Source organism: Mycteria americana, assembly GCF_035582795.1.
Source record: "Mycteria americana isolate JAX WOST 10 ecotype Jacksonville Zoo and Gardens chromosome W unlocalized genomic scaffold, USCA_MyAme_1.0 Scaffold_33, whole genome shotgun sequence".
Lineage (NCBI taxonomy): Eukaryota > Metazoa > Chordata > Aves > Ciconiiformes > Ciconiidae > Mycteria > Mycteria americana.
This window is the reverse complement of record NW_027445439.1, coordinates 1,333,272-1,361,130: the sequence shown is the minus strand read 5'-3', so window position 1 is coordinate 1,361,130 and position 27,859 is coordinate 1,333,272. Positions and strand designations below refer to the sequence as shown.

Below are 27,859 nucleotides of genomic sequence, written 5' to 3'. Positions count from 1 at the left end.
CTTTTCCATTGTATTTTCTCCCCCTGTCCTATTGAGGAGGAGGAGTGATAGAGCGGCTGGGCGGGTACCTGGAGGCTAGCCAAGCTCAACCCACCACAGCTGAGAAGATTTAAACTTCCAGAGAAGTGGGGTATACAACCAAAGTTCTTTGACATGAAGAAGGCTTGCTTGATTTGTTTTTGTAACTCAAAAGAGGAAAGTGTTTCTTCTAAAATTGCAAACTCTGCCCCTTTTTCATCACAGTGGAAAAAAGTATGTTTTTTTGCAATATTGAAAGGCTTAATATTGAAAGGCTTACACACTATGGACACTCTGACATACCTCCTGAATGGCTGTCATGACAACATGTTGAACTGATTCTTCCATCATCATTATGGTCTGTATGTACTCTGAAAATAAGAGCATTCAGGTGTGTTACTATTTAAGCTCGAGAAAGTCACACAGAACATGAGATCAGTAGTCATATCTTTCCTACAAGCTGAGCAGGTGCTACAGATGAGACTGAAATTTGTAATTACCTTTCAAGTTTCAGGCTAGCAAACTCAAGAACACATTACAGAAAAAAAAGTCTATTCAGACATAAATCAAGGCTCACTGGAACACTGCAACGTTTGGGGTTTTTTTGCCTATGATTGCCATTTTTTTCTTCCCCACTACCTCCCAAAAGAACTGTCTGCTCTCCAAGTGCTTTTCTCCCTTTGTTCCTGAATTATTAAGGCAATAGAAGAACAGGATCCAAGGATGGGTTGTCTTTTTCCATGACTTTGACTCCTTGTCCTGCCTTTCTACAGCACCCTCATTTCATAGAATTTCCATATGAGGTCTTGAGAAAGCACAGAACTAAGAATAAAATAAATCCTCTCCACATTTTCTCTTCCTTTTCTATATATAGATGTGACCTGTATTGGAAGCATGCTGTAAGAGGATTGAGTGGTTAGAATGTCAAATTCTGATGTTTAGACTGAGTCAGAGTTTGTGACTTGTCCAATATCATATGCATCCCAGCCAGGTATCATGACCTTTTTTTTTTTCCAAATGCCATGCATGTCTAAGAGGAAGATGTTGGGAATCAGCCACCTCAAAGTAATTTAGAAGAGGCACAACAGTAAATAATCAAACTACATATAACTAGACTGTTTAGATGTCTATCTCATATGTTTTTAATGTTTAAACTGAATATGTTAGATAAACTGAATATGTTAAAATAAACTGAATATGTTAGATTCTATATGTTTACATATAGAATATGTAAAGTTCAGGGAAAGATACATTCATGGTTAATAAATGCCAAGCAGCTACCAAAACAAAGAATGAGAAATTTACACTTCTGTGACCAACCAACACACCCCCATAGTGGAAGAAGGATCAGAGGAATCATAGAATCATAGAATCATTTAGGTTGGAAAAGACCTTGTCGTGGTTTAGCCCCAGCCGGCAGCCAAGCACCACGCAGCCGCTCGCTCACTTCCCCCCCCCTCCCCGTGGGATGGGGGAGAGAATCGAAAGAGCAAAAGTAAGAAAACTCGTGGGTTGAGATAAGAACAGTTTAATAATTGGAACAAAATAATAGTAATAATAATAATTAATTATAATGAGAGGGAAAAAAACAATGAGAGAGAGAGAGGAACAAAACCCAAGGGAGGGGAAAAATAAGAAAATATATATAAAAAAAAAAAATTACAACCGCTCACCACCCGCCGACCGACGCCCAGCCAGTCCCCGAGCAATGATCGCTACCCCCCGGCCAACTCCCCCCAGTTTATATACTGGGCATGACATCATATGGTATGGAATAGTACTTTGGTCAGTTTGGATCAACTATCCTGGCTGTGCCCCCTCCCATTTCTTGGGCACCTGGCAGAGCATGGGGAGCTGAAGGGGGGGAAGAATCCTTGACCAATGTAAACACCGCTTAGCGACAGCCAAAACATCAGCGTGTTATCAATATTATTCTTATACTAAAATCCAAAGCACAGCACTATACCAGCTACTAGAAAGAAAATTAACTCTATCCCAGCTGAAACCAGGACAGACCTTTAAGATCATCGAGTCCAACTGTAAACCTAACACTGCAAGAATGCTGAGCTCAGGGAAGAATGTAAGGAATGATCGCCAATTATTGTAAAGAAAGCTGCACTTATCTCAACATAAGGGGGACTGGAGGGTAGCCTTTATTTTAACTATAGGGCTGTACCAGTGGGTCATCAGGTTGTATAAACAGACTTCCCTGAGATAATTAGTAGAGAGTAATGGCTTCCTGAGCTAGCCAGACTAGCATGGGAGGGGAGTGTATATGTGCCTCAGCCCAACATAAAGTAGAAAAACTGGACAACTGATAAAAAGAACTTTGAGGAGAGCAATGGGCTTGAGCTAACTTCAACACATGTATTCCTTCCAGGCAATTGGGGACACCCAGTGTTGTGATGGTGAGCATAGAGAAATTGGTAATGGGAATCACATTTGTATTGTGATTCAACTGTATGTTGTAATTGCTATATTATGCTTGTATTGTGATTTCAGTATATTGCTGTATCACTCTGCTAAATCAAAATCCCATGTAACATCAAATATCTTCAAATAAGTAAATTTTATATTAAACATTAAACCCTCCTCGTGTGGAATATCTAAAAGAACTTGGTCAGAGAGTATTTGACTCTGACAACTTCAGAGATGTTAACTAAGCAGTCAAGTGGAAGAGAGGTGGCTTAAATTAATAGTTATTTATGTACTTACAGAAGGGAAAACACTTGTATTCTAAATAAGAGGATGGCCAGACTTTCTCCTGCTTAAGGGAAGAATGTAAGTAGTTTCTGGATGAGACATTAAAGCAATTTAGAACCCTGAGAAAACTGGAAAGGGGAAATTAGCTTAAAAGCTAAGATACACAATACAAGAGGAAGACAACAGTCTTGAAAACTGAGCTGCCATTTTGCCAGAAAGGAAACAGAAGTGAGGTGTATTAGAGACAGCCTTTGATAGAACCCTAGCCTAAATACAGTAAGCATAGCTTTTTCTTTCATTTATCCACCTATATCTTTTATGAAGACTCTTGCAACTTACCCCGATATCTGCTGGAGGGACAACACAACAGGGCATAAGCAATCCAGGAGGTTTCTGGAGGGCATCGATGACAACTTCCTGACTCCAATGATAGAGGAAGCAACGAGGAGAGGTGCTCTGCTATACCTCATACTCAAAAACAAGGAGGGACTCATGGGGGATGTGAAGGTCAAAGGCAGCTTTAGCTGCAGTGACTATGAGATGGTGGAGTCCAGGACACTAAGAGGAGGGTAAAAAACAAGATCACAAGACTGGACTTCCGGAGAGCAGACTTTGGCCTCTTCAGGGATCTGCTTGGTAGAGTCCCATGGCATTATCCCAGGATCTGGAGGGAAACGGTGCCAAGAAAGTTGGCTGATACTGAAGGATCGCTTCCTACAAGCTCAAGAGAGCTCCATCCCAATGAATATGAAGTCAGGCAAAAATTCCACGAGTCCTGTATGGATGAACAAAGAGCTCCTGACAAAACTCAAACACAAAAACAAAGTATACAGAAGGTGGAAGCAGAGACAGGTACCTTGGGAGGAATACAGAGACATTGTCTGAGCATCCAGGGATGAGATTAGGAAAGCCAAAGACCAAATGGAACTGAATCTGGCCAGGGATGTCAAAGGCAACAAGAAGGGCTTCTCAAAGAACCTAAGTGGCAAAAGGAAGAATAGAGAAAATGTGGGCCCACTGCGGAATGGGGCAGGGGACTTAGTGACAAAGGACATGGGAAAGGCAGAGATACTGAATGCCTTCTTTACCTCAGTCATTAACAGCAAGACTGGACTTCAGGAATCCCATTTCCCAGAGACCAGGGGGAAAATCTGGAGCAACGAAGAAGTACCCTTGGTGGAAAGGATCAGGTCAGGGACTACTTAAGCAACCTGGACATACGTATATCCATGGGCACCGATGGGATGCACCCACGAGGGCTGAGGGACCTGGTTAACGTCATTACGAGACCACTCTCGATAATCTTTGATCAATCATGGTGATTGGGAGAAGTGCCTGAGGACTGGAGGAAAACAAATGTCACTGCTACATTCAAGTAGGGCAAGAAGGAGGACCCAGGGAACTACAGGCTGGTCAGCCTCACCTCCATCTCTGTGAAGGTGATGGAGCAGCTAATCCTGGAAACCATTTCCAGGCACATGAAGGACAAAAAAAATCATCAGGATTAGTCAGCATGGCTTCACCAAGGGGAAGTCATCCTTGACCAACTTGATAAGCTTCTGTGATGAAGTGACTGGCCTGGTGGATGAGGGGAGAGCAGTGGATATTGACTACCTTGACTTCAGGAAGGCCTTTGACACTGTCTCCCATAAGATCCTCTTAGAGAAGCCGTATGGGCTGGATGAGCAGACAGTGAGGTGGATTGAAAATTGGCTGAATGGCTGGGCCCAGAGGGTGGTGATCAGTGGCACAAAGTGCAGTTGGAGGCAAGTCACTAGACGTGTACCCCAGGGGTCGATACTGGGGCCAATAGTGTTTAACCTCTTCATTAATGATCTGGATGATGGGGCAGAGTGTACCCTCAGCAAGTTTGCTGGTGACACAAAAGTGGGAGGAGTAGCTGATATGCCAGAGGGTCATGCTGTCATCCAGAGGGACTTCGACAAGCTGGAGAAATGGGCTGACAGGAACCTCATGCAGTTCAACAAGGGGAAGGGCAAAGTCCTGCCCCTGGAGAGGAACAACCCCCGGCACCAGTACATGCTGGGGGCCACCCAGCTGGAAAGCAGCTTGGCAGAAAAGGACCTGGGGGTCCTGGTGGACACCAGGTTGAACATGAGCCAGCAACGTGCCTGTATTGGGTCTGGCTGGGATAGACTTAACTTTCTCCATCGCAGCCCTCATAGTGCTGTGCTTTGTATTGGTAGCTAGAACAGTGTTGATAACACACCAATGTTTTGGCTACTGCTGAGCAGAGCTCCCACAGCATCAAGGCTGTCTCTCCAAACTCCCCCCCACAAAGGCCAGTAGGCTGGGGGTGGGCAAGAGGTTGGGAGGGGACATAGACAGGACAGCTGACCCAAACTGACCAAAGAGATATTCCATACTATATGATGTCCTGTTCAGCAATAAAAACTAAGAGAAAGGAGGAGGAGGAGGGGGCATTCGTTATTAAGGCGTTTGTCTCCTGAAGCAACCACTGTGCGTACTGAGGCCCTACTTCCCAGGAAGTGACTGGACATTGCCTGCTGATGGGAAGTAGAGAATAATTTTTGTTTGTTTGTTTCCTTTGCTTCCGTGCACAGCCTTTGCTTTTCTTATTAAACTGCCTTTATCTCAACCCATGACTTTTTAATCTTATTTTCTCCCCTCTGTCTCGCTGAGGAGGGGAGTGAGAGAGTGGCTTGGTGGGCACCTGGCAGCAGCAAAAAGGGTAAATGGTATCCTGGGATGCATTAGGAGGAGTGTTGCTAGCAGGTCGAGGGAGGTGATCCTTCCTCTTTATTCAGCACTGGTGAGGCCACGCCTGGAGTCCTGTGTCCAGTTCTGGGCTCCTCAGTACAAGAGAGATATGGAGCTACTGGAGGGTGCAAAGAGGATAGAGCCAGGCTCCTTTCAGTGGTGCCTAGTGACAGGACAGGAGGCAATGGGCACAACCTGAAACACAGGAGGTTCCGTCTGAACATCAGGAAACACTTTTTTACTGCGAGAGTGACTGAGCACTGGAACAGGTTGTGTAATTTCCATACTTGGAGATGTTCAAAAGCTGTCTGGACGTGGTCCCAGGTAACCGGCTCTAAGTGGCCCTGCTTGATCAGGAGCATTGGACCAGATGACCTCCAGAGGTCCCTTCTAACATCAACCATTCTGTGATTCTGTGATTTTAAGTGTTATGAATAACTGTTTGCATTTTTACCTTAATCTGACTTGAGTTAAACATAATTTAAGGAACTAGGTAACAATAAGACACCACATACCCAAGGATGCAACAAGGGCCCTGGAACAACTTGAGAAATGCTTTAACTGTCCAGCAAATCCTCTGCCATATATGGAGAGAAACAGAATGGGTCCCCATTTTACTTGTGTAGGTCAGATAAAGAACTGGCACCACAGAAGCCAGAGGAGATAGAAGTGTTTTCCAGTAACTGCTGGGGTGGGATTCAGTAGCTTAAATATAAGCCTCTAGTGACACTTCAGATGTCCTTGGGATATCCTGCCTGGCCTCCAGCTAATGGTGCAGAAGGGCATAATCTCCCATACTCCATTGCTAACCCTGTGCGGAAGTCTCAGAAACCCTAGTGTCTCAGTTGGCAGTGGATGGCACCTGGTCACAACAAAGGCTCTCTGACATGCAGTAAGATATCGGGATACTTTCCTGAACCCAAGGGTCACAGTGAAGGATTTGTAAATCACATTTGTTGATTCTTCACTTCACAGAGCTACCTCACACATGAATAGTTAAAGGTTGGGGACAAGACTTTTCATTTGCGAAGTCCCTTTTCGGCTCAGGGAACCCAAACTAAAAATATGCATGTTGAAAGCAAAACCAATTCCACATTTCCAGCCTGCAAACTTAGTAAAGCTCATAATATAACAGCACTTATTTTCTGTAAAATAAAGTAGTGTTATGATTTAGAAAAAGTAAATTTGTCTTTCATAGCAACCTGTCATTTTCCCTCAGTTATTTAAAAAGCAAGTTTGATTTTCATTAACTGCCCTGGAAGCAAAATATACTTTCAAAATGTAATACCTTGCTTCTGTTCACAATTCACAGCACATCCCAAAATAAGTTGAAGCATTCTCCCAAGCTCTGCAGCATCAGAGTGCTCACCAATCAGGTTAACATCAGGAAGAGTGAAGTCGTTAATCTGTTGCCCTAGAATCTGCATACATATGTACATCACTATATATACACACACATATATTACAAAATACAAAGATGATTCAGATGCAATAGGAAGCACTTACTCTAATTTGGCATAGTTTTCAAATCCATCTTTAAAACAAAATAAAAAAATTGCACCAGCTCATATACATATTTCAAAATATAAAACCATCCATATCACTTGACACAAATGACATTTTGGAAAGCTGTCTCAACTAATAACAAAGTATTAGTTTCAAACTTATCAAGAACAAGATTTGTTCTTCCAGGTAAGGAAAGGTAATGTAGGTAGGCCTAAAAAAGCTGAGCAACGGCACTCGATGAATTAATTATTTTTATTAATTTTTTTCATTAATAAAATCTAATGCCTAAAAGCTTTCCATCTAGAATAAATTAAGTCTGAATTTCTAAATCATACCATTTCAAAATCAGAAATTAAATGTTTTACTTCAATAAAAAACATCTAGCATGAATGGATAACAAATCTCAGTTTGTAAAACACTTGGTCTAACAGTTTTGTAGGTCTAATCTAAGGATACTTAGCATGTCCAGAGCCAAAACAACTAATTACTCATCCATGAGAAAAGGACCTGACCTAGTGGTACAACATGCAATTAAAGAGAGCAAATGTAAATACAAAAAGAATTAAGAGAAAGAAAGCATGAGAGGGTGAGAGAGAGAAGGCACCTGCGCAATGCGGGGGGGAGAAACTGTGGACGTGAGAGAGGTGGTGAGGGCAAGAGAGCCAGAGCAAGAGAGAAGGTGAGGGAGAGAAGGCAAGAGAGAGGGCAAAAAGGTGAGAGAGGGGATGAGAAGGAGACTAAGAGAAGGCAAGAAGGAGTGAGAGAGGGAAGGCAAGAGAGAAGGCAAGAGAGAGAAGGCAAGAGAGAGAAAGGGAGTGAGGAAGAGAGAAGGGGAGGGAGAGTTAGGAAGAGAAGGTGGGCGAGAGAGAGAAGGTGGGCTAGAGAGAGAGAGCGCAAGCGAGTGAGAGGGAGAGAGGGCGATATGTGGTGAGAGAGAGGGCACGTGGAAGTGAGAGAGGGTGAGCGAGAGAGGAGGTGGATAGGCAGGAGAGAGGTGAGAGAGAGGGGGTGAGCAAGTGTGCAAGTGGCAGAATGAGAGCGATCGAGAAGGTGAGTGAATCAGAGAGAAGGCGAGAGACAGGAGGTGAGCAAGCGAGAAGGTGAGTGAGCAAGATGGTGAGAGGGGAAGAGAGAAGGCGAGAGAGATGTAGAGGGTGAGCAAGAGAAATATACGGCAAGAGAAGGGGGAGCAAGAGAGGCGGGAAAGAGAAAAAGGGGGGAAGGGAGATAGGGGAAGGGAGAGGGGGTGAAGGAAGAGGGAGAGGGGGAGACACGAAGGGAGAGAGAGGGGGAAGGGAGAGGGGAAAAGGAGGGGGGATGTGAGCGGGGGCATGGGACATGGGAGGGGGTGCAACAGGAGAAGCAAGAGAGGGGGGGAAATGAGGTGTAGGAAGTGAGAGAGGAGGTGAAGCAAGAAGAGGGGAAATGAGTGAAGAGGGGGGGAAGCAAGAGGTGGAGGGAAGGGGAGGAGAGATAGTGAAAGTGGGGGCGGAAGGATGTGCATGAGCAAGAGAGAGCACATGAGAGTGCAAGAGAGAATGAGCAAAAGTGTGAGCCAGATAACATTAGCGCAAGCAAGTGCAAGAAAGCCCATGAACAAGAAAGCAAACAAGAATATAAGTTGTCTCTAAGAAAAAGAGGAAAAACATATGAGAATTATTGGAAAATGCTTTGCAATTAGAAAGAATTTACATTAATGATTATCTGTAGAAGCAATTAAACATTTCTGCTAGACTGTTCTGCAAGCTTTCAGGGAGCTGAAAATATGAATATATAATGCACAATTAAACACAATTCTGAAACTTTAATTGTAGACAAAAAGAAACTGCCAATTCTAAAGAAGGTTTAATAGAGAAACAATGACTACAGAAGGAATCACTCATTTATTTGCTGAATGTTGTTTTTGCTTAATATGCAGAGCAGGTCAAGGTATTCATATGAAAATTGTTGAACAGATGTAGAAATCAAGTTGTTGAAAAGTTTCCAGGATTGGGCTTTGGAAGAATCATGAGGTGGTTGGGGTTTTTTTTGTTTGTTTGTTTGGATTTGTTTGTTTTTTAAGGACTTGCTCAAATAATGAACACAGACACTACTAAAAATCTGAGTATTTTCAAGATTTCAGGTCCACATCTCTGTTAAAATGACTCCTTTTTGGTCAATGATAAGAAAATAAGAATTCTATGGAAGCATCAAGCACAACAGAAAATGTTACTATTATATAAAATGAAACAATGAAATCAAACATAGCATTTTTTGAATGGTCTAAGTTTGATTCACATTTACATTTCAACTTGTATTGCCTGTATTTTTAATGCAATGCTGGTTTTTCTATTAATGATAATACAGTTGCTTTGTAAAAGTTGTTGGGAGAAGCTGAAGAGGTATATTATCTTGTACCATAAAGAAGTGGGGAAAGCAAAGAAGAAAATTTAGGATTTTGAAATAAATGTAACAGACAATTTTAATACTGCAACAAAACTCAATGAGATATACAACAAAAGGAAGGTTAGGCTCCAGAATAAATGTCTTGTGATGAAAGCAGACACCTTTCATTTATTTGAGGAAAATAAATAGTAGAACATTTTACAAAAAGAATAAAAGTTTGGATTCCAAAGCGGCAAGATTCCAGGGGCCTCCTTTAGCTTGTTGTTCTTCCATATTATAATAGACAAGACAACCAGTGTAGGACAGCTACCGAGAGACTGTTCTCTTGAAAGAAACAAATTATGATGTTTCTCTAAAATGAAATAGTCATAAAAACTTTTCAAAGGTTTTTAGCTGCACCAGGTAAAATCCAAGCATTTTTCTCACCTATACTGTGTAAAAGGGCTTTGCCAGATGCAGGGGGGAAGACCCTGGTAACAAAAGTATAAATAGGGCTAGTAGCAGAATCAAGTACATCTCCGCTGTTGCTAAAATCATCACTTCAGCAGGGGGCGCATGTGTTTGTCACGCTTAGCACACTTATAGATGTAATTTATATTTGTAAAATTTAGTAAATCAATCATTATTGCCTGTCGCTTGCTGACTTAGTAAGGTAATAAAGTTGTCATATCAGACTCCTAACAATCATATATACCAACTAGCTGAAAAGGAGTTGCCATAATTTTGTCATAGCCATACTAACATTCTATGACAGAATGATTTTATTATAATGTATCAGTACTCATTAATTCAGAAGCTATAAAGAAACTGTTCTTTAGTATTCTTCAAAGAAAAAGATACCTGCCAAAAGACTATAATGAAAGATCCTTTTAAACTTTAAATGAAAAGTCAAAGTAGTTACAGACTGTGAACTGGTGCAAGTATAAGGACACATACTGAAAAACTTATGTCAAAACCCACAAAAATCTAATTCTAAAATGTACTTATGGCCTTCTAATAAGGTCAGCTATGATGAGATAAGTCAGGACGTAAAACATTTGCTCAAACATCAATTCTCAAAATGGTGACTTGAGCATGGATATTCAGCACTTGGAGGGGTGACCATTTACTAAATATGGACTTATGAATCTAACTTCAGGTACTCAGTTTTTTAGAAAAATCAGTTCGTTCTAAAGCACTTCACTGTATTTGCAGTCATCTTCCTCATAGTATTTATAAGAAGTGAATATTGTTTCTTGGGACAAGCAATATCCCCATGCAATGAACATGAATGAACAGACTATGCATCACACTGTGCTAACCAATTTACTACAAAACATCACTCAAACTAGACGCAAATTTTAGGGCTGAAGATTCACCATTGAAAAATACTTTGTTGTTTGGAGTGATTCATCTTTAAATTTGCATAACACCCTCCTACATAACAGAGTGGGCAGTCTCTAACACTCAAGAATTAAAACATTTTAATTAAAAATTGCAATGGGAAGATGGTAAAAGTGCTCTTTCCTCCTCCTCTTCTCTTCCCGGGGAAGGGGGGGAGAAAGAAGCAGTCTTTCGTTGGAACAGAGGAGAAAACTCAGACGCACTGTTTAAGGCCATCACCAAAACAGAGTCAGTATCAAAAACGTCTCCTGTTTGTATTCCAAAATTTAAATATCAGACTAACGTGGAAGCTCTGACAGAATATTTGCACCAGGAACAAGTGAGGAAGATGACCTCCCTTCAGAGAAGGCATCAGAGCCAGCTGAGCCTCAACCAACTGTCCACACGAAGAAAATAAGAAGGGTGATAGTTGCTGGAGGCTCTCTCCTGCAGGGGATGGAAGTGTCCATCTGCAGACCTGACTTGATGTCTTGGCAGGTTTGTTGCTTGCCAGAGACTCAGGTCTCTGAGGGGAACAGAGGTGTTCTCCTCAATCCCTCCAGTGAGGGAAGAAGGCTCAGGTATGAGTGGATGCACACAGAAGGTCAAAACCTGATGTTGCAGGCAGGGCTTTAATTTTTATGACCATGAGACCCACTTTGAGGAATGACGACTGCTGAAGAGGTACAGGATCCATCTGACAAAGCGGGGAAAAAGAGTCTTTGCTCACTAAGATAGTGAAGAGGACTTTAAGTTAGGCATGTCAGGGAAGGATTACCATAACCTGAAGTCACGGCATGGGGGACAGTATGATGGGAAAGGCACAGAGAAGTGGGGGGGTTAGCTCATATGACTGGAGTGCTGTCATGGATGCTCTATGCAAAGGAGCAGCTTGAATGCATGGAGCTTTGCTTTGGAATGAGTGATGAGCCAGTCAGGCACCTGTTGGTCAAGATGAGCAGACAGACCAACACAGATGACATTGTGGTAAGTGTCTGCTACAGACAGCACGATTAAGAAGAGGAAGTATATGAAGCCTCTTTTAGAAAGCAAAAAGCAGCCTCATAATCACAGGCCCTGGTACTGTGAGACTTAAAACACCCAGATATCTGCTGGAAGGGCAACATGTCTAGATGCAAGCAATCCAGAAGATTTTTAGAGTGTAGTGACAACAATTTTCTTGATTCAGATGACTGATGAACCAACTAGGGGAGATGTTCTCCTGGACCTGTTACTTACAAACAAGGAAAAACTGTTAAGGGATGTGAAAGTCAAGGGCAGACTTGGCTGCAGTGACCAAAAAATGGTGGAGCTAAAAATTCTGACAGAAATGAAAAAGAGAAATAGAAGAATCACAGCCCTGGACTTCAGGAGAACAGATTTCAGCTTGTTCAGGTATCTGCTTCCAGGGAGAATGCCCTGGAAGGCAAAGGGGCCCAGGACAGCTGGTTGGTCTTCAAGGACAACCTTCTCAAAGCACAGCAAATGTCCATTCCAACGTGCAAGAAGTTGAGCAAGTGTGGAAGGCCACTATGGATGAACAGGGAACTTGTGACTAAGGGGAAAGCAGTGGATGTCATTTACCTTGACTGTAACGAGGCCTTTGACAGGGTCTCCCATGGTATCCTTTTAGCCAGATTGGTGAGATATGGACTGGATGAGTGGACAATAGGGTGGATGGAAAATTGGCTAGACTGTTGGGCTAAGAGGGTTGTGATCAGTGGTATAACCAACTGACAGATGGTTACTAGCAGCATCCCTAAGGGATGGATACTGGGGCCAGTACTGTTTAATATCTTTACTAACAACCTGGATGATGGGATGGAGTACACTCTCAGTAAGTTCACAGACAATACCAAATTGGGGGAAACGATCAATATGCTGTAAGGCAGGGCTTCTATTCAGAGGGATCTTGAAAGGCTGGAGAAATGGGCTGGCAGGAACTTCATGAAATACAATGATAAATGCCAAGTCCTGCACCTGGGGAGGAATAACACTCTGCACCAGTACAGGCTGGGGCCAACTGCCTAGAAAGCAACGTTGCAGAAAAGGACCTGGGGGTCCTGGTGGACAAGTTGAACAGGAAGCAGCAGTGTGTCCTTGCAGCCAAGAAGGCCAACCATATATTAACAAGAGCATAGCAAATGCATCATGGGAAGTGATTCTTCCCCTCTATTCAGCATTTGTGAGACCACACCTGGAGTCCTGTGTCTAGTTCTGGGCTCCTCAGTAAAAGATAGATATGGACATACTGTAATGAGTCCAGTGGGGGCCACCAAGATGATCAGGGGGGCTGGAGCATATGATGTACAAGGAAAAGCTGAGAGATCTGGGTTTGTTCAGCCCTGAGAAGAGAAGGCTCAGGTCAGATTTTTATTGCTGTCTAAAACTACCTAATGAGAGGGTGTAGAGAAGATGGAGCCAGCCTCTTCTCAAGGATGCACATAGGACGAGAGGCAACAGACAGAAGTTGCAACAGAGGAAATTCTGATTTGATATAAGGCAAAAACCTTTTTTCCCATGAGGGTGGTTAAATGCTGGAACTCCAGCCCAGAGAGGCTGTGGAATCTCCATCCTTGGAGGTATTCAAACCTCAACTGGACAAGGCCCTGTGCAACCAGCTCTTGTCGGCCCTGCTTTGAGCAGAAGGTTGGATTACATGACCTCTGGAGGTACTTTCCAACATACGTGATTGTATGGTAATGTGGGCAATCAATTCTGAGAGGGCTAACACATGAGAACAGGCTACAAGATTCCTCGAGTGCCCAACACTGAAAAAGTCCAGACCTAATATATCAGCAGACTATATTGTACATTGAAGAGAATAACAAAAGAAAAGTGAATGTAGATTACTTAAGACGGCTCTTACCTCATGGTTATAATCCAGTATCCCTTTTAAAATTTTCTTCAAGTTGCTTACCTATGACAGGAAGAGGAAGGAAATATGTTAAAAATGCAGGGAACACCTAAACAGACAATAAGTTACACAAATACTATATGGTCAAAGAGTAGACAATCACACAAAAAAACCCTCCCACAACCCACCATCAAGAATCACACAATATACATCTATTTAAGTTCCCATGAGAATTACTGTCTGAACAGTTTAAATTAGCATAAAGTAAGTTATGCAGTAAGTTATGAGAATCTGAAAAGTCCTTGACTAGTGTAAGCACTGCTCAGCAACAACTAAAACATTAGTGTGTTATCAAAATTATTCTCATCCTAAATCCAAAACACAGTACTATACCAGCTACTAGGAAGAAAATCAGCTCTATCCCAGCCGAAACCAGGACACTTCTTTACAATTCTATGCCTTCCTTACAATAATCAAGAAAAAATTCGACATTTCTTGGCAGCGTCTTCAATCCCATGCAAAGATAACTACTGTAACACTTGCACAACCAACACCAAAGTTAAATTCCATATAAGCAGGAGGCTTGTATTTATGCCAGATTTCTCTAGTACTGAAGGGTTTCAGCTCACTTTCTGCTGAAAATTCATTTAGAACAAGTATCAAATAGAGGATATATTAAAAATTATGAAGATACTGTATGGATCTCATAGGTTATCTTAAGAATAAACAAATCTTCTAATTGAAAATAACTTCTACGCATTCTCAGCCTCTTAGTGTCATGTCGTCGTTTAGCCCCAGCCGGCAGCTAAGCACCATGCAGCCGGTCGCTCACTCCCGCCCGGTGGGATGGGGGAGAGAATCGGAAGAGCAAAAGTAAGAAAACTTGTGGGTTGAGATAAGAACAGTTTAATAATTGGAACAAAATAATAGTAATAATAATAATGAATTGTAATGAGAAGGAAAACAACAAGAGAGAGAGAGAGGAACAATACCCAAGCGAGGGAAAAAAGGAAAAAAAAATTAAAAAAAAAGAGATACAACCACTCACCACCCGCCGACCGATGCCCAGCCAGTCCCCGAGCAGTGATCGCTACCCCCCGGCCAACTCCCCCCAGTTTATATACAGGGCATGACATCATATGGTATGGAATAGCCGTTTGGCCAGTTTGGATCAACTACCCTGGCTGTGCCCCCTCCCATTTCTTGGGCACCTGGCAGAGCATGGGGAGCTGACAAAAGCCCTTGACTAGTGTAAACACCGCTTAGCAACAGCCAAAACATCAGCGTGTTATCAATATTATTCTCATACTAAATCCAAAACACAGCAGTATACCAGCTACTAGGAAGAAAATTAACTCTATCCCAGCCAAAACCAGGACAGTATCCACCCCTTATTCTATACCATTTACGTCATGCCCAGGTTCTACCCTTTCTAATACAATTAATCACCACCACTTTCCCTGTCTTTTGCAATATACACAGAGTTATCATTCCCTTGGTATATGGGCCATCCCTCTAAAATGTTTAAGTTCATTTAGTTCATGAGTTTGGGCTCCATCTGTCATAATAGTCCTTCAGGACAGGAGAGATGGTGTGTGGTGTTGGATTGTTGCATGCTGAAGCCAGTTCTGGTTCCATCACTGCTGCACTTTCCTTGGTTTCATCAAAGTTCATTCTTCATTAATCTGGGTGATTTGTACTGAAATACTGTTGATATGGTGTATAGTAACCATAAAAGTGATGACACACAGTATTATACAGCAATTAATATAATACCATTTGGTTCATTGGCTATTCTCACCCCAAATCAAATCCCCTTGAGATACACATTGGACTTCCCCATCCTTTCGCATTACCCACCAAGGGCACCCGGGTCCTTGAGCAAAAGCAATCCCACGAATGGGCTTGCCTTTGCCCGAGGCAGGAGTAACCCAGACTGTCTTCCCCAGCATGTTTTTTATGTGCACTACAGGGACCTTATCCCCTTCTACAGTGCGTAAAAGTTTTGATTGGGCAGGGACAGCTCGATTGGCAGATCCCCTAGTGTTGACTAACCAGGTGGCCTTTGCTAAATGTGTATCCCAATGTTTGAATGTCCCACCACCCATTGCTCGCAGTGTAGTCTTTAACAGTCCATTGTATCGTTTGATTGTCTCAGAGGCTGGTGCGTGATAGGGGATGTGATATACCCACTCAATACCATGCTCTTTGGCCCAGGTGTCTATGAGGTTGTTTCGGAAATGAGTCCCCTTGTCGGACTCAATTCTTTCTGGGGTGCCATGTCACCATAGGACTTTGTGGGAGTGTGATATAATCAGTCTGCCAGGCCTCCCCATATTTATATTTCAGCCATCGCCCTCCATACCACAGAGGCTTTAACTGCTTGGCTTGCTTGATTGCAGCGCATGTTTCACATTCATGGATAACCTGTGCAATAGTGTCCATGGTTAAGTCCACCCCTCGATCACGAGCCCATCTATATGTTGCATCTCTTCCTTGATGGCCTTAGGCGTCATGGGCCCACCTAGCTATAAATAATTCACCCTTATGTTGCCAGTCCAGATCCACCTGGGCCACTTCAAACTTAGCAGCCTGATCCACCTGCTGGTTGTTTTGATGTTCCTCAGTGGCCCGACCCTTGGTAACGTGAGCATCTACGTGACGTACTTTTACAGCCAGGTTCTCTACTCGGGCAGCAATATCTTGCCACAATGTTACAGCCCAGATGGGTTTACCTCTGCGCTGCCAGTTGCTCTGCTTCCATTGCCGTTAACACCCCCACAGGGCATTTGCCACCATCCATGAGTCAGTACAGAGATAGAGCACTGGACACTTTTCTCGTTCAGCAATGTCTAAAGCCAACTGGATGGCCTTTACTTCTGCAAATTGGCTCGATTCCCCTTCTCCTTCAGCAGTTTCTACCACTTGTCGTATAGGACTCCATACAGCAGCCTTCCACCTCCGATGCTTTCCTACAATACGACAGGACCCATCAGTGAACAGGGCATATTGCTTCTCATTTTCTGGTAGTTTATTGTACAGTGGGGCCTCCTCAGCATGCGTCACCTCCTCCTCTGGCGATATTCCGAAATCTTTGCCTTCCGGCCAGTCCATAATTACTTCCAAGATTCCTGGGCGATTGGGGTTTCCTATCCGAGCCCGTTGTGTGATCAGTGCAACCCACTTACTCCACGTAGCATCAGTTGCATGATGTGTATAGGGGACCCTCCCTTTGAACATCCAGCCCAGCACCGACAGTCGGGGTGCCAGGAGGAGCTGTGCTTCAGTACCAACCACTTCTGAAGCAGCTCAAACCCCTTCATATGCTGCCAATATCTCTTTTTCAGTGGGAGTATAGCGGGCCTCAGATCCTCTGTATCCCCGACTCCAAAACCCTAGAGGTCAACCTCGAGTCTCCCCTGGTGCTTTCTGCCAGAGGCTCCAGGTAGGGCCATTCTCCCTGGCTGCGGTGCAGAGCACATTCTTTACATCTTGCCCTGCCCAGACTGGCCCAAGGGCTACTGCATGAACTATCTCCCATTTAATTTGTTCAAAGGCTTGTCGTTGCTCAGGGCCCCATTTAAAATCGTTCTTCTTCCGGGTCCCTTGGTAGAGAGGGCTTACGATCAGACTGTAATTTGGAATATGCATTCTCCAAAAACCCACAACGCCTAAGAAAGCTTGTGTTTCCTTTTTGCTAATTGGTGGAGACATGGCTGTTATTTTGTTAATCACATCCATTGGGATCTGACGACATCCATCTTGCCATTTTATTCCTAAAAACTGGATTTCCTGTGCAGGTCCCTTGACCTCACTTTGATTTATGGCAAAACCGGCTTTCAGGAGGATCTGGACTATTTTCTTCCCTTTCTCAAAAACTTCTTCTGCTGTATTGCCCCACACAATAATGTCATCAATATATTGCAGATGTTCCAGAGCTTCACCCTGTTCCAATGCAGTTTGGATCAGTCCATGGCAAATGGTAGGGCTGTGTTTCCACCCCTGGGGCAGTCGATTCCAAGTGTACTGAATGTCCCTCCAAGTGAAAGCAAACTGTGGCCTGCACTCTGCTGCCAAAGGGATTGAGAAAAACGCATTAGCAATATCAATTGTAGCATACCATTTGGCTGCTTTTGACTCCGGTTCGTATTGCAGTTCCAGCATGTCCGGCACGGCAGCACTCAGCCATGGCGTGACTTCATTCAGGCCACGATAGTCTACTGTTAGTCTCCACTCTCCATTAGACTTTCTCACTGGCCATATAGGACTGTTAAAAGGTGAACGAGTCTTACTGATCACTCCTTGGCTCTCCAGTCGACAAATCAGCTCGTGGATGGGAATCAGGGAGTCTCGGTTGGTATGATATTGCCTCCAGTGCACTGTTGTGGTAGCAATTGGCACCAGTTGTTCTTTGACCCTCAGCAACCCCACAACAGAAGGGTCCTCTGAAAGACCAGGCAAGGTGGACAGCTGTTTAATTTCCTCCGTCTCCAAGGCAGCTATACCAAAAGCCCACCGGTACCCTTTTGGTTCCCTGAAATACCCTCTCCTGAGGTAGTCTATGCCAAGGATGCACGGAGCTTCTGGGCCAGTCACAATGGGGTGCTTTTGCCACTCATTCCCAGTTAGGCTCACTTCGGCCTCCAATACAGTCAGCAGTTGGGATCCCCCTGTCACTCCACAAATACAGATGGGTTCTGCCCCTATATAGCTTGATGGCATCAGGGTACACTGTGCACCGGTGTCCACTAGACCCTTATACTCCTGTGGGTCTGATGTGCCAGGCCATCGAATCCACACAGTCCAGTAAACCCGGTTATCCCTTTCCTCCACCTGGCTGGAGCCAGGGCCGCCCTAATCCTGGTCATAATATTCATTACCCATTTCTTGTATATATAAGTCAGGAGTTTCTTGATTAAAATCAGAAGTAAGATCAGCCCTTTTACTCTGCCTGGGGAACTGTCCACTGGAAACCGGAGCAGCAATTTTCCTGGAAGAACCCCCTTGTGTGATTGTTTTTCCTTGCAACTCACGTACCCGTGCCTCTAGGGTGGAGGTAGGTTTTCCATCCCACTTCCTCATGTCCTCTCCGTGGTCACGCAAGTAAAACCATAGGGTGCCCCGTGGTGTGTACCCTCTATATCCTCTCTCTTGAGCAGAAGAACGCTGACTCCTAATAGCTGAGACACTGGTCCGTACAGGTGGGGAGTAGGACATATCTTCTTTGAGTCACTGGACCTTCCAGGACAGTTTCTCCACAGCTGAGACAAGGGAGGAAGAGATATTTTCTTCGTGTTCTCGGAGGTTACTAGCAGCTTCATTCACTGTTGGACCGTCTCGATCTTTCCAGGTCAGTATTGCCAGTGAGTTGGCACACGACGGTGGTGCGTTTCGTACCAACTTCCGCCACAGGATGCCATTTGCCCTCTTTGCAGCAAGGGCAAGTTGCTGGCTCATGTTCAACCTGGTGTCCACCAGGACCCCCAGGTCCTTTTCTGCCAAGCTGCTTTCCAGCTGGATGGCCCCCAGCATATACTGGTGCCTGGGGTTGTTCCTCCCCAGGGGCAGGACTTTGCCCTTCCCCTTGTTGAACTGCATGATTTTCCTGTCAGCCCATTTCTCCAGCCTGTCCAAGTCCCTCTAGATGACAGCACGACCCTCTGGCATATCAGCCATTCCTCCCACTTTTGTGTCATCAGCAAACTTGTTGAGGGTACACTCTGCCCCATCATCCAGATCATTAATGAAGAGGTTAAACACTATTGGCCCCAGTATCGACCCCTGGGGTACACGTCTAGTGACTTGCCTCCAACTGCACTTTGTGCCACTGATCACCACCCTCTGGGCCTGGTCTTTCAGCTAATTCTCAGTCCACCTCACTGTCCATTTATCTAACTTGTACTTTGTCAACTTCTCTACGAGGATGTTAAGGGAGACAATGTCAAAGGCTTTACTAAAGTCAAGGAAAATAACATTTACTGCTCTCCCCTCATCCACCAAGCTAGTCACCTCACTGTAGAAGGCTATCAGGTTGGTCAGGCATGATTGTCCTTCATAAATCCATGCTGACTACTCCCGATCACCTTCTTGTCCTTTATGTGCCCGTAACTGGTTCCCAGGATTAGCTGCTCCATCACCTTCCCAGGGATCACTGTGAGGCTGACTGGCCTGTAGTTCCCCGAGTCCTCTTTCTTGCCCTTCTTGAAGATAGGAGTGATATTTGCTCTCTTCCAGTCCTCAGGAACCTCTCCCAGTCACCACAACCTTTCAAAGACAATTGAGAGTGTCCTCACAATGATATCAACCAGCTCCCTCAGCACTCATGGGTACAACCCATATCCCATGGTATTCTTCCAAGTAAATACCTGAAGAAGCCAAAGTCTGCTGTCCTGAAGTCCAAGTTTGTGGTCCTGCTTTTTACTCTGCTCCCTCCTCTTAGGATCCTCTTAGGAGTTCACTCCAACATCTCATGGTCACTGCAGTCAAGGCTACCTCCAACTTTTACAACCCCAACCAGTTCTACATTGCTTGTAGGTATTAAGTCCAGCAGAGCACTTTTCCTTCAATCACCTGTGTCAGGAAGTTGTCATCAATGCACTCTAGAAATCTCCTAGAATTCTTGTGCCCTGCTGAGTTGCCCTTTCAGCAGATATCAGGGTGGTTAAAGTCCCCCATGAGGACCAGGGCTTGTGAACATGAGGCTTCTTCCAGTTGTCTGAAGAAGGCCTCATCTATTTCTTCTTCCTGATTAGGCAGTCTGTAGCAGACACCCATCACAACATTACCCATGTTGTTCTGCCCTCTAATCCTGACCCATAAGCTCCCAAATGGCTCCTGACTGGTCCCAATTCATCTGTCTCCACAATTCCAATGGCCTACATTAGGGTTTCTGCTCTGAACTGCATTCTGCAGGAATCTTTGTCTCTCCAGTTAAAATATAGGGAGCCAAGAAAGACACCAACCTATTAGCTTTGGGGCCCACCCCACCCTGACCACACACACAACTGTCTTTCATGAAAAGAAATCCTAAGAACATGCCTGTATCTTTTCTTGGCATGGGCAGGTACGGGCACTTGAGTTTAATTGGAACCAAGATATAATTTTAAAGGAGGTAGCTCTGAACACATTTCCAGATTATACTTATGTGGGGACATAGAGTGCCTCAGAAGTTAAAGACACAGAAACAGAAATAACTATGTTAGTTACTAATTATCTTCTTGATGTCAGGTGAATATCAGGCCAGGTTCGACAGCCCAAGAGATGCGAGGCTGCCCCAGCTCCATGCCCCCAGGTCCAATCAGTAGCGAGGCTGAAGATGTATTCCCAGTAGGCACGCGCACACAAAGCACATATATACACCACATATATATGTATATACACAGATAGACACACTCGGCACTCACACAAATACAAAGAGCACCAATGGCCTCATGCTGTTCCCCTCTGGCTGAGCAGGATGGAGGTCCATTAGTGGGAATTTATGTACATATGTATAATGTGGATCCCTCCAGCAGCAGGGCTCAGATATTCAGTCTGCCCAGTAGCTGCCCCTGGATCTCAGTCTCCCCAGTTGCTGGCACCTGGACATATGAGCCCCTGAGGCTGCAGCCCCACTCAAGTTACTGGTAGAGATCATCTCACACACACATGCGTGCACACATGCACAGAGCTGTCTGGAACTCTCCTGGTTCCCTAGTAGCCAACACCCCATTGTCTCATCCTTAGAGACACACACATACACAAGTGGGTTTCACCCTTAGAGACCCCCAGACCCTACGGTCTCTCTGGCAGCTGGCTGGGTGTCCTGGTTTCAGTTGAGATAGAGTTAATTTTCTTCGTAGTGGCTGGTATGGGGCTATGTTTTGGATTTGTGCTGAAGACAGTGTTGATAATACAGAGATGTTTTAGTTGCTGCTGTACTAGTCAAGGACTTTTCAGCTTCCCGTGCTCTGCCAGGTGCAGAAGAAGCTGGGAGGGGACACAGCCAGGATAGTTGATCCAAACTGACCAAAGGGCTATTCCATACCATATGACGTCATGCTCAGTATATAAAGCTGGGGAAGAAGAAGGAAGGAGGGACATTTGGAGTGATGGCGTTTGTCTTCCCAAGTAACCGTTATGCGTGATGGAGCCCTGCTTTCCTGGAGATGGCTGAACACCTGCCTGCCCCTGGGAAGTAGCGAATTAATTCCTTGCTTTGCTTTGCTTGCGTGCGCGGCTTTTGCTTTACCTATTAAACTGTTTTTATCTCAACCCTCAAATTTTCTTACTTTTGCTCTTCCGATTCTCTCCCCCATCCCACCGAGGGGGAGTGAGCGAGCGGCTGCGTGGTGCTTAGCTGCCGGCTGGGGCTAAACCACGACACTGGGACTCCCCTGGTCCCTCTGATAGCCAGCTCCTACCGTGGGCTCACTCTCAGAGACACACACACACCCCTGACTGCCAGGTCACTTAATCTAGTCACTGGCTAGTCTGCCTTGATATTCGCTAGTGATCATACACTCACTCACACCCTGGCAGCATTCGGTCCAGTTGCTGGCACTACAGACACACAGGTGCTCAGGCCCCATGTCCCACTCCAGTGGCTGGCACTTGATTTTTCTCACTCAGCTTTCTCCAGTTGCTGGTACCAAGGCACACAAGCCCTCCAACCTGTGGAGTGACTCCATTTGCTGGCACTCAGACACCCTTACACACACGCATGAACACAGACTAGAGAGCCCCTCACCCATGGAGAATTAGAAAGGAATTTAATAAGAAGATAGGACAGACTGCACTGATCAGGTACAGAGCATGGCCAGACAAGTTTACTGACCAGGCACTCATTTACATGTGACCGTCCCTTTTTATCCCCTTACCCCTATTTTTTCCCCACACTTGTTCCTCCCCAAATCACAAACTCCTCCCTTTTCCTGCCTTTGGTTCCTCCCCTAAACATCCCATAATAAGTCCTGTGCAATCCCAAAATGGTCTTCCCCTGCATCCCATAATGTGTCCTATACCCCTAGGCAGCAACCCCCCCTCAGTCCAAAAGGTGCTCCAGCATTGACTTATTTTGATGGATTCCATGCTTGGAGCACGGGTCTGACATTCTCCTGGGACAGCCCTGAGAGGGGTCCAGACAGGATGTCTGTATTGGGTGTATGTGGCAAGGTTTTGGTAGCAGGGGAAGCTGCAGGGGTGGCCTCTGTGAAAGGACATCAGGGGCTGCCCTGTGCTGGACACAGATGGCTCTGCAACAGACCCACTGCAGGCCAAAGCTGAGTCAATCAACGAAGATGGTGGCACCTTTGTGAAAACATATTTAAGAAAGGGCAGAAAACTCCAGGTAGAGAGAGAAGGAGGGAACAAAAAGAGTGATAAGCAACAGAGGGAACCTGAATGTCAGAAGTGGAGGAGGAGGTGCTCCATGGTGCCAGAGCAGATATTCACTGCAGCCCATGGAGGACCCACGCCAGAGCAGCATGCAAACAGTCTCTGCAACCTCTCCTCTCCTCCCTTCCCTTCCCTTCCCTTCCCTTCCCTTCCCTTCCCTTCCCTTCCCTTCCCTTCCCTTCCCTTCCCTTCCCTTCCCTTCCCTTCCCTTCCCTTCCCTTCCCTTCCCTTCACCTTCCCTTCCCTTCCCTTCCCTTCCCTTCCCAGGGGTTTGGCTGCCTGTGTTCAAGGCCAGCTCTGATATGGTGCAACTATGCAACCTGGGATCAGACTGCTGGGAAAGAGTTGGGTGAGAAAGAGCTGGGAGAAGACTCATCAGAGGCCTCCCCACTTTGCTCAGGTGCAGCAGATGCCTTGCCCTTGGGCCTGAGCTACGCTGTAGATATGCTGTGGCCAGCCATGTCCCTCACTAATCTGGACTTGACCCTCTGACTTGACTTCCTGACTTGACCTCAGACCTGCCTTGTCACTATGGACTTGCCTGGCCATCACTGGACTATTGGCTGAACCTGGCTGCTGTCACCACACCTGGCCTGCTCTCCTTGCTGTGGGACTGTGCCCTGTCAGTGAGGCCACTGCTCCTGCCTGCCTTGCTGTCACCCTTGGTTCCAAGCTCACCTGCCCTTGCAGAGCACCCACTTCTGCTGCTCTCTAACATAGCATGATAAAATTAAGCAGAGATAGGCACAAATTTCAATCACAAGTCATTAACTGTTTAAAATTTCTGTTCTAACATATCAGCATTCCTTGACCACCAAACTATTTTTGTTTAAGGAATTTAATTCTTGTGAAATTTTAGCAAGACAATTAAGTTACTTTTTGGTGCTATATCCTAGTTTCAGTGAAGGCTGTTTTGTTTTGTTTTTAAAATGTGTCAGTAGGAAATATTGGTTTGCATACAGTTGAAAAGTGATTATAGGAAGTATTTAGTTCTTAATCAGGAAAGAGTTCTCTCCATGTTCATAGATTTCTTTTTGTTAGCCACAACATAAAATTATATTTAAGCCAGTAATGAAAAGTAGGGTTATCATTCCAAAATAGGGAGAAAAAATGAACTGCTAAGCTTAGTGATTACATAAATTTTGCCCCTGAAATTCTATCTTATAGGAAGCAAACTATAGCTGTATTAGAACTCAGTATTTAAATAGAATGGGTCGGTTTTAACATACAGTATACAAAATGGCTGGGTGCTTTCAACTCTGCTGTCCTGGTTTTGGCTGGGATAGAGTTAGTTTTCTTCCTAGTAGCTGGTATAGTGCTGTGTTTTGGATTTAGGATGAGAATAATGTTGATAACACACTGATGTTTTAGTTGTTGCTAAGTAATGCTTACACTAGTCAAGGACTTTTCAGCTTCCCATGCTCTGCCAGGTGCACAAGAAAATGGGAGGGGGCACAGCCAAGATAGTTGATCCAAACTGGCCAAAGGGCTATTCCATACCATACGATGTCATGCTCAGTATATAAACTGGGGGGAGTTGGCAAGGGGGCAGCGATCACTGCTCAGGGACTGGCTGGGTGTCGGTCGGCGGGTGGTGAGTGGTTGCATCCTTGTTTTTTCCCTGGGTTTTGTTCCTCTCCCTCTCTCTCTCTCTCGTTGTTTTCCTTTTCATTACAATTTATTATTATTATTATTATTTTATTTCATTTATTAAGCTGTTCTTATCTCAACCCACGAGTTTTCTTAATTTTGCTCTTCAGATTCTCTCCCCCATCCCACCGGGAGGGGTGAGGGTGAGCAAGCGGCTGTGTGATGCTTAGTTGCTGGCTGGGGTGAAATCACAACAGTCCTTTTTGACACCCAACGCAGGGCTTGAAGGGTTGAGATAATAACAGATCTGATCAGAGCATGTTAAAACAAATTTATGATAAGCATTTATTATACTAGTTAAATAGCCGCTGGTCACAATGTTGATTCGTTTGCTCTCAGAGTTGTTGTGTTTGTTCTCAGAGTTGTGTTATGTAACACCTTACTTGCCGTATACACTCCCTGTGGTGCTGTTTATCACCTCTGGGAGCTGGATTAAAGTTATCACTTTGCTGTACTGTGTAACACTGGTTTATGGTATGATAAAATTATTGGTTGTGAGATTGTACTCAGCACTGCTGTCATCCCCGTACTTCGGGAGCCATCTCACGGAAACTATTAATAATTACACTTTTACCTCTTCTCCTCAGAGAGCCAATCTACAGGGGAGACAACTTCCTTCCCCTTCTCCTCCAGGCTGATTACAATAGCTCTTGAGAATTTTGAATGTCCTTAAGATGTTCAAACCAGCATGTTCCTATTGCTATGTCTCCTAAATGTGTGTCAGGCCTTGTTTAAGGTTAAACAACTATTTAAGAATACTACCTAGAGATCTGCCCCAAGGCCGGATAGTTATGAGTGACAGATGTGTGGGATAGCATGGGCAAATGCCTAAGTTATTGGGCACCTCCAGTGTTTTGGAACCTCACCCCTGAACAAGTGCAGAATCCTGAAAAATTAGTAGAATATTTGGAAAAAGTATGCTGTCACCCTGGCAATTCCAGAGAGACACAAATCACTGCAATGTGCTGGGCCCTGGCCCATGCCTACCAAGCTCTGTTCAACACTATTCAGAATCCTCAAGGGGAAGAGAAGGTCTCTGGATCTGACGACAAAGTGACAGGCACTGCGGCTACTCCAACCCCCGTGACAGGCACCGCAGCTACTCCAACCCCCTCTGTGACAGATACTGCGGTAGCTCCATTCCCCACGACAGGCACTGTGGCTGAAACAGGGAACCAACTCATGCATGTATCAGTTGCCCCTACACACAAGAAGAAATCTTGGAAGCGAAAGTCAGCTCCTTTAGAAAGGGAGGATGAAAAAGCAGGGCCATCACAAAGAGAGGAGGAGGAAGAGGAAGAACTCATAAATGAGATGGAAACCACCTGATCCCTATCCCTGAGTGAGCTGCAAGATATGCGAAAAGATTTCAGCTGTCATCCAGGCGACCACATTGTCACCTGGCTGCTCCGATGCTAGTATAATGGGGCCAGTAGCATGGAATTAGAGGGTAAGGAAGCCAAGCAGCTGGGATCCCTTTCTAGGGAAGGGGGCATTGACAAAGCAATTGGAAAAGGGGCACAAGCCCTCAGCCTCTGGAGGCAACTCCTGTCAGGTATGAAGGAAAGATATCCCTTCAAGGAAGATGTTATATATCGCCCAGGCAAATGGACCACCATGGAGAAAGGTATCCAGTACCTGAGGGAATTAGGCGTGCTGGAGGTGATTTATGGTGACCTGAACAACGAGCAGTTATCCAAAGATCCACATGAAGTCCGGTGCACACAACCCATGTGGCGGAAGTTCGTGTGGAATGCACCATCGTCATATGCCAGCTCATTGGCAATACTGAACTGCAAAGACGGAGAGGGTCCAACAGTGGATGAAGCGGCTAACCAGCTCCAGGATTACGAAGAAAGTATCTCTTCCTCCCTTGTCTCAGCTGTGGAAAAACTGTCCCGGAAGGTCCAGCAACTCAAAGAGGATAGGTCCTACTTTCCACCTGTACGGACCAGTATCTCGGCTATTAGGAATCAGTGTTCCTCTGCTCAAGAGAGAGGATATAGAGGGTACACACCACGGGGCACCATATCGTTTTACTTGCGTGATCATGGAGAGGACATGAGGAAGTGGGATGGAAAACCTACCTCCACCCTAGAGGCGTGGGTACGTGAGTTGCAAGGAAAAACAATCACCAAAGGGGGTTCTTCCAGGAAAATTGCTGCTCCGGTTTCCAGTGGACAGTTCCCCAGGCACAGTAGAAGGGCTGATCTTACTCCTGATTTTAATGAAGGGACTCCTGACTCATATGTACAAGAAGTGGGTAATGAATACTATGACCAGGACTAGAGGGGCCCTGCCTCCAGCCAGGTGGAGAAAAGGGACAACCGGGTTTACTGGACTGTGTGGATTCGATGGCCTGGAACATCAGATCCACAGGAGTATAAGGGTCTAGTGGACACCGGTGCACAGTGTACCCTAATGCCATCAAGCTATACAGGGGCAGAACCCATCTGTATTTGTGGAGTGACAGGGGGATCCCAACAGCTGACTGTATTGGAGGCCGAAGTGAGCCTAACTGGGAATGAGTGGCAAAAGCACCCATTATGACTGGCTCCGTGCTCCATGCATCCTTGGCATAGACTACCTCAGGAGAGGGTATTTTAAGGACCCAAAAGGGTACGAGTGGGCTTTTGGTATAGCTGCCTTGGAGACGGAGGAAATTAAACAGCTGTCTACCTTGCCCGGTCTTTCAGAGGACCCTTCTGTTGTGGGGTTGCTGAGGGTTGAAGAACAACAGGTGCCAATTGCTACCACAATGGTGAACCGGAGGCAATATCGCACCAACCGACACACACTGATTCCCATCCATAAGCTGATTCGTTGACTGGAGAGCCAAGGAGTGATCAGTAAGACTCGTTCACCTTTTAACAGTCCCATATGGCCAGTGAGAAAGTCTAATGGAGAGTGGAGACTGACAGTAGACTATGGTGGCCTGAATGAAGTCACGCCACCGCTGAGTGCTGCCATGCTGGACATGCTAGAACTTCATTATGAACTGGAGTCAAAAGCAGCCAAATGGTATGCTACAATTGATATTGCTAATGCATTTTTCTCAATCCCTTTGGCAGCAGAGTGCAGGCCACAGTTTGCTTTCACTTGGAGGGACATTCAGTACACTTGTAATCGGCTGCCCCAGGGGTGGAAACACAGCCCTACCATTTGCCATGGACTGATCCAGACTGCATTGGAACAGGGTGAAGCTCCGGAACATCTGCAATACATTGATGACATCATCATGTGGGGCAATACAGCAGAAGA

The 27,859-nt window shown here is 45.1% G+C and overlaps 1 protein-coding gene across 7 annotated transcripts in view; it reads right to left on the bottom strand.

Moving 5' to 3' along the window:
- LOC142403079 (protein Hook homolog 3-like) overlaps positions 1 to 27,859 on the bottom strand; it is a 131,847-nt gene that overhangs the window by 54,496 nt on the left and 49,492 nt on the right. For all 7 annotated transcript variants that reach the window (XM_075489233.1, XM_075489229.1, XM_075489234.1 and 4 more), the window contains 3 exons: positions 13,586 to 13,636; positions 6,752 to 6,884; positions 322 to 389 (listed from right to left, as the gene is read on the bottom strand). In XM_075489233.1, the coding sequence (XP_075345348.1) occupies positions 322 to 389; positions 6,752 to 6,884; positions 13,586 to 13,636 (252 nt within the window). The remainder of the gene's footprint in view (positions 1 to 321; positions 390 to 6,751; positions 6,885 to 13,585; positions 13,637 to 27,859) is intronic.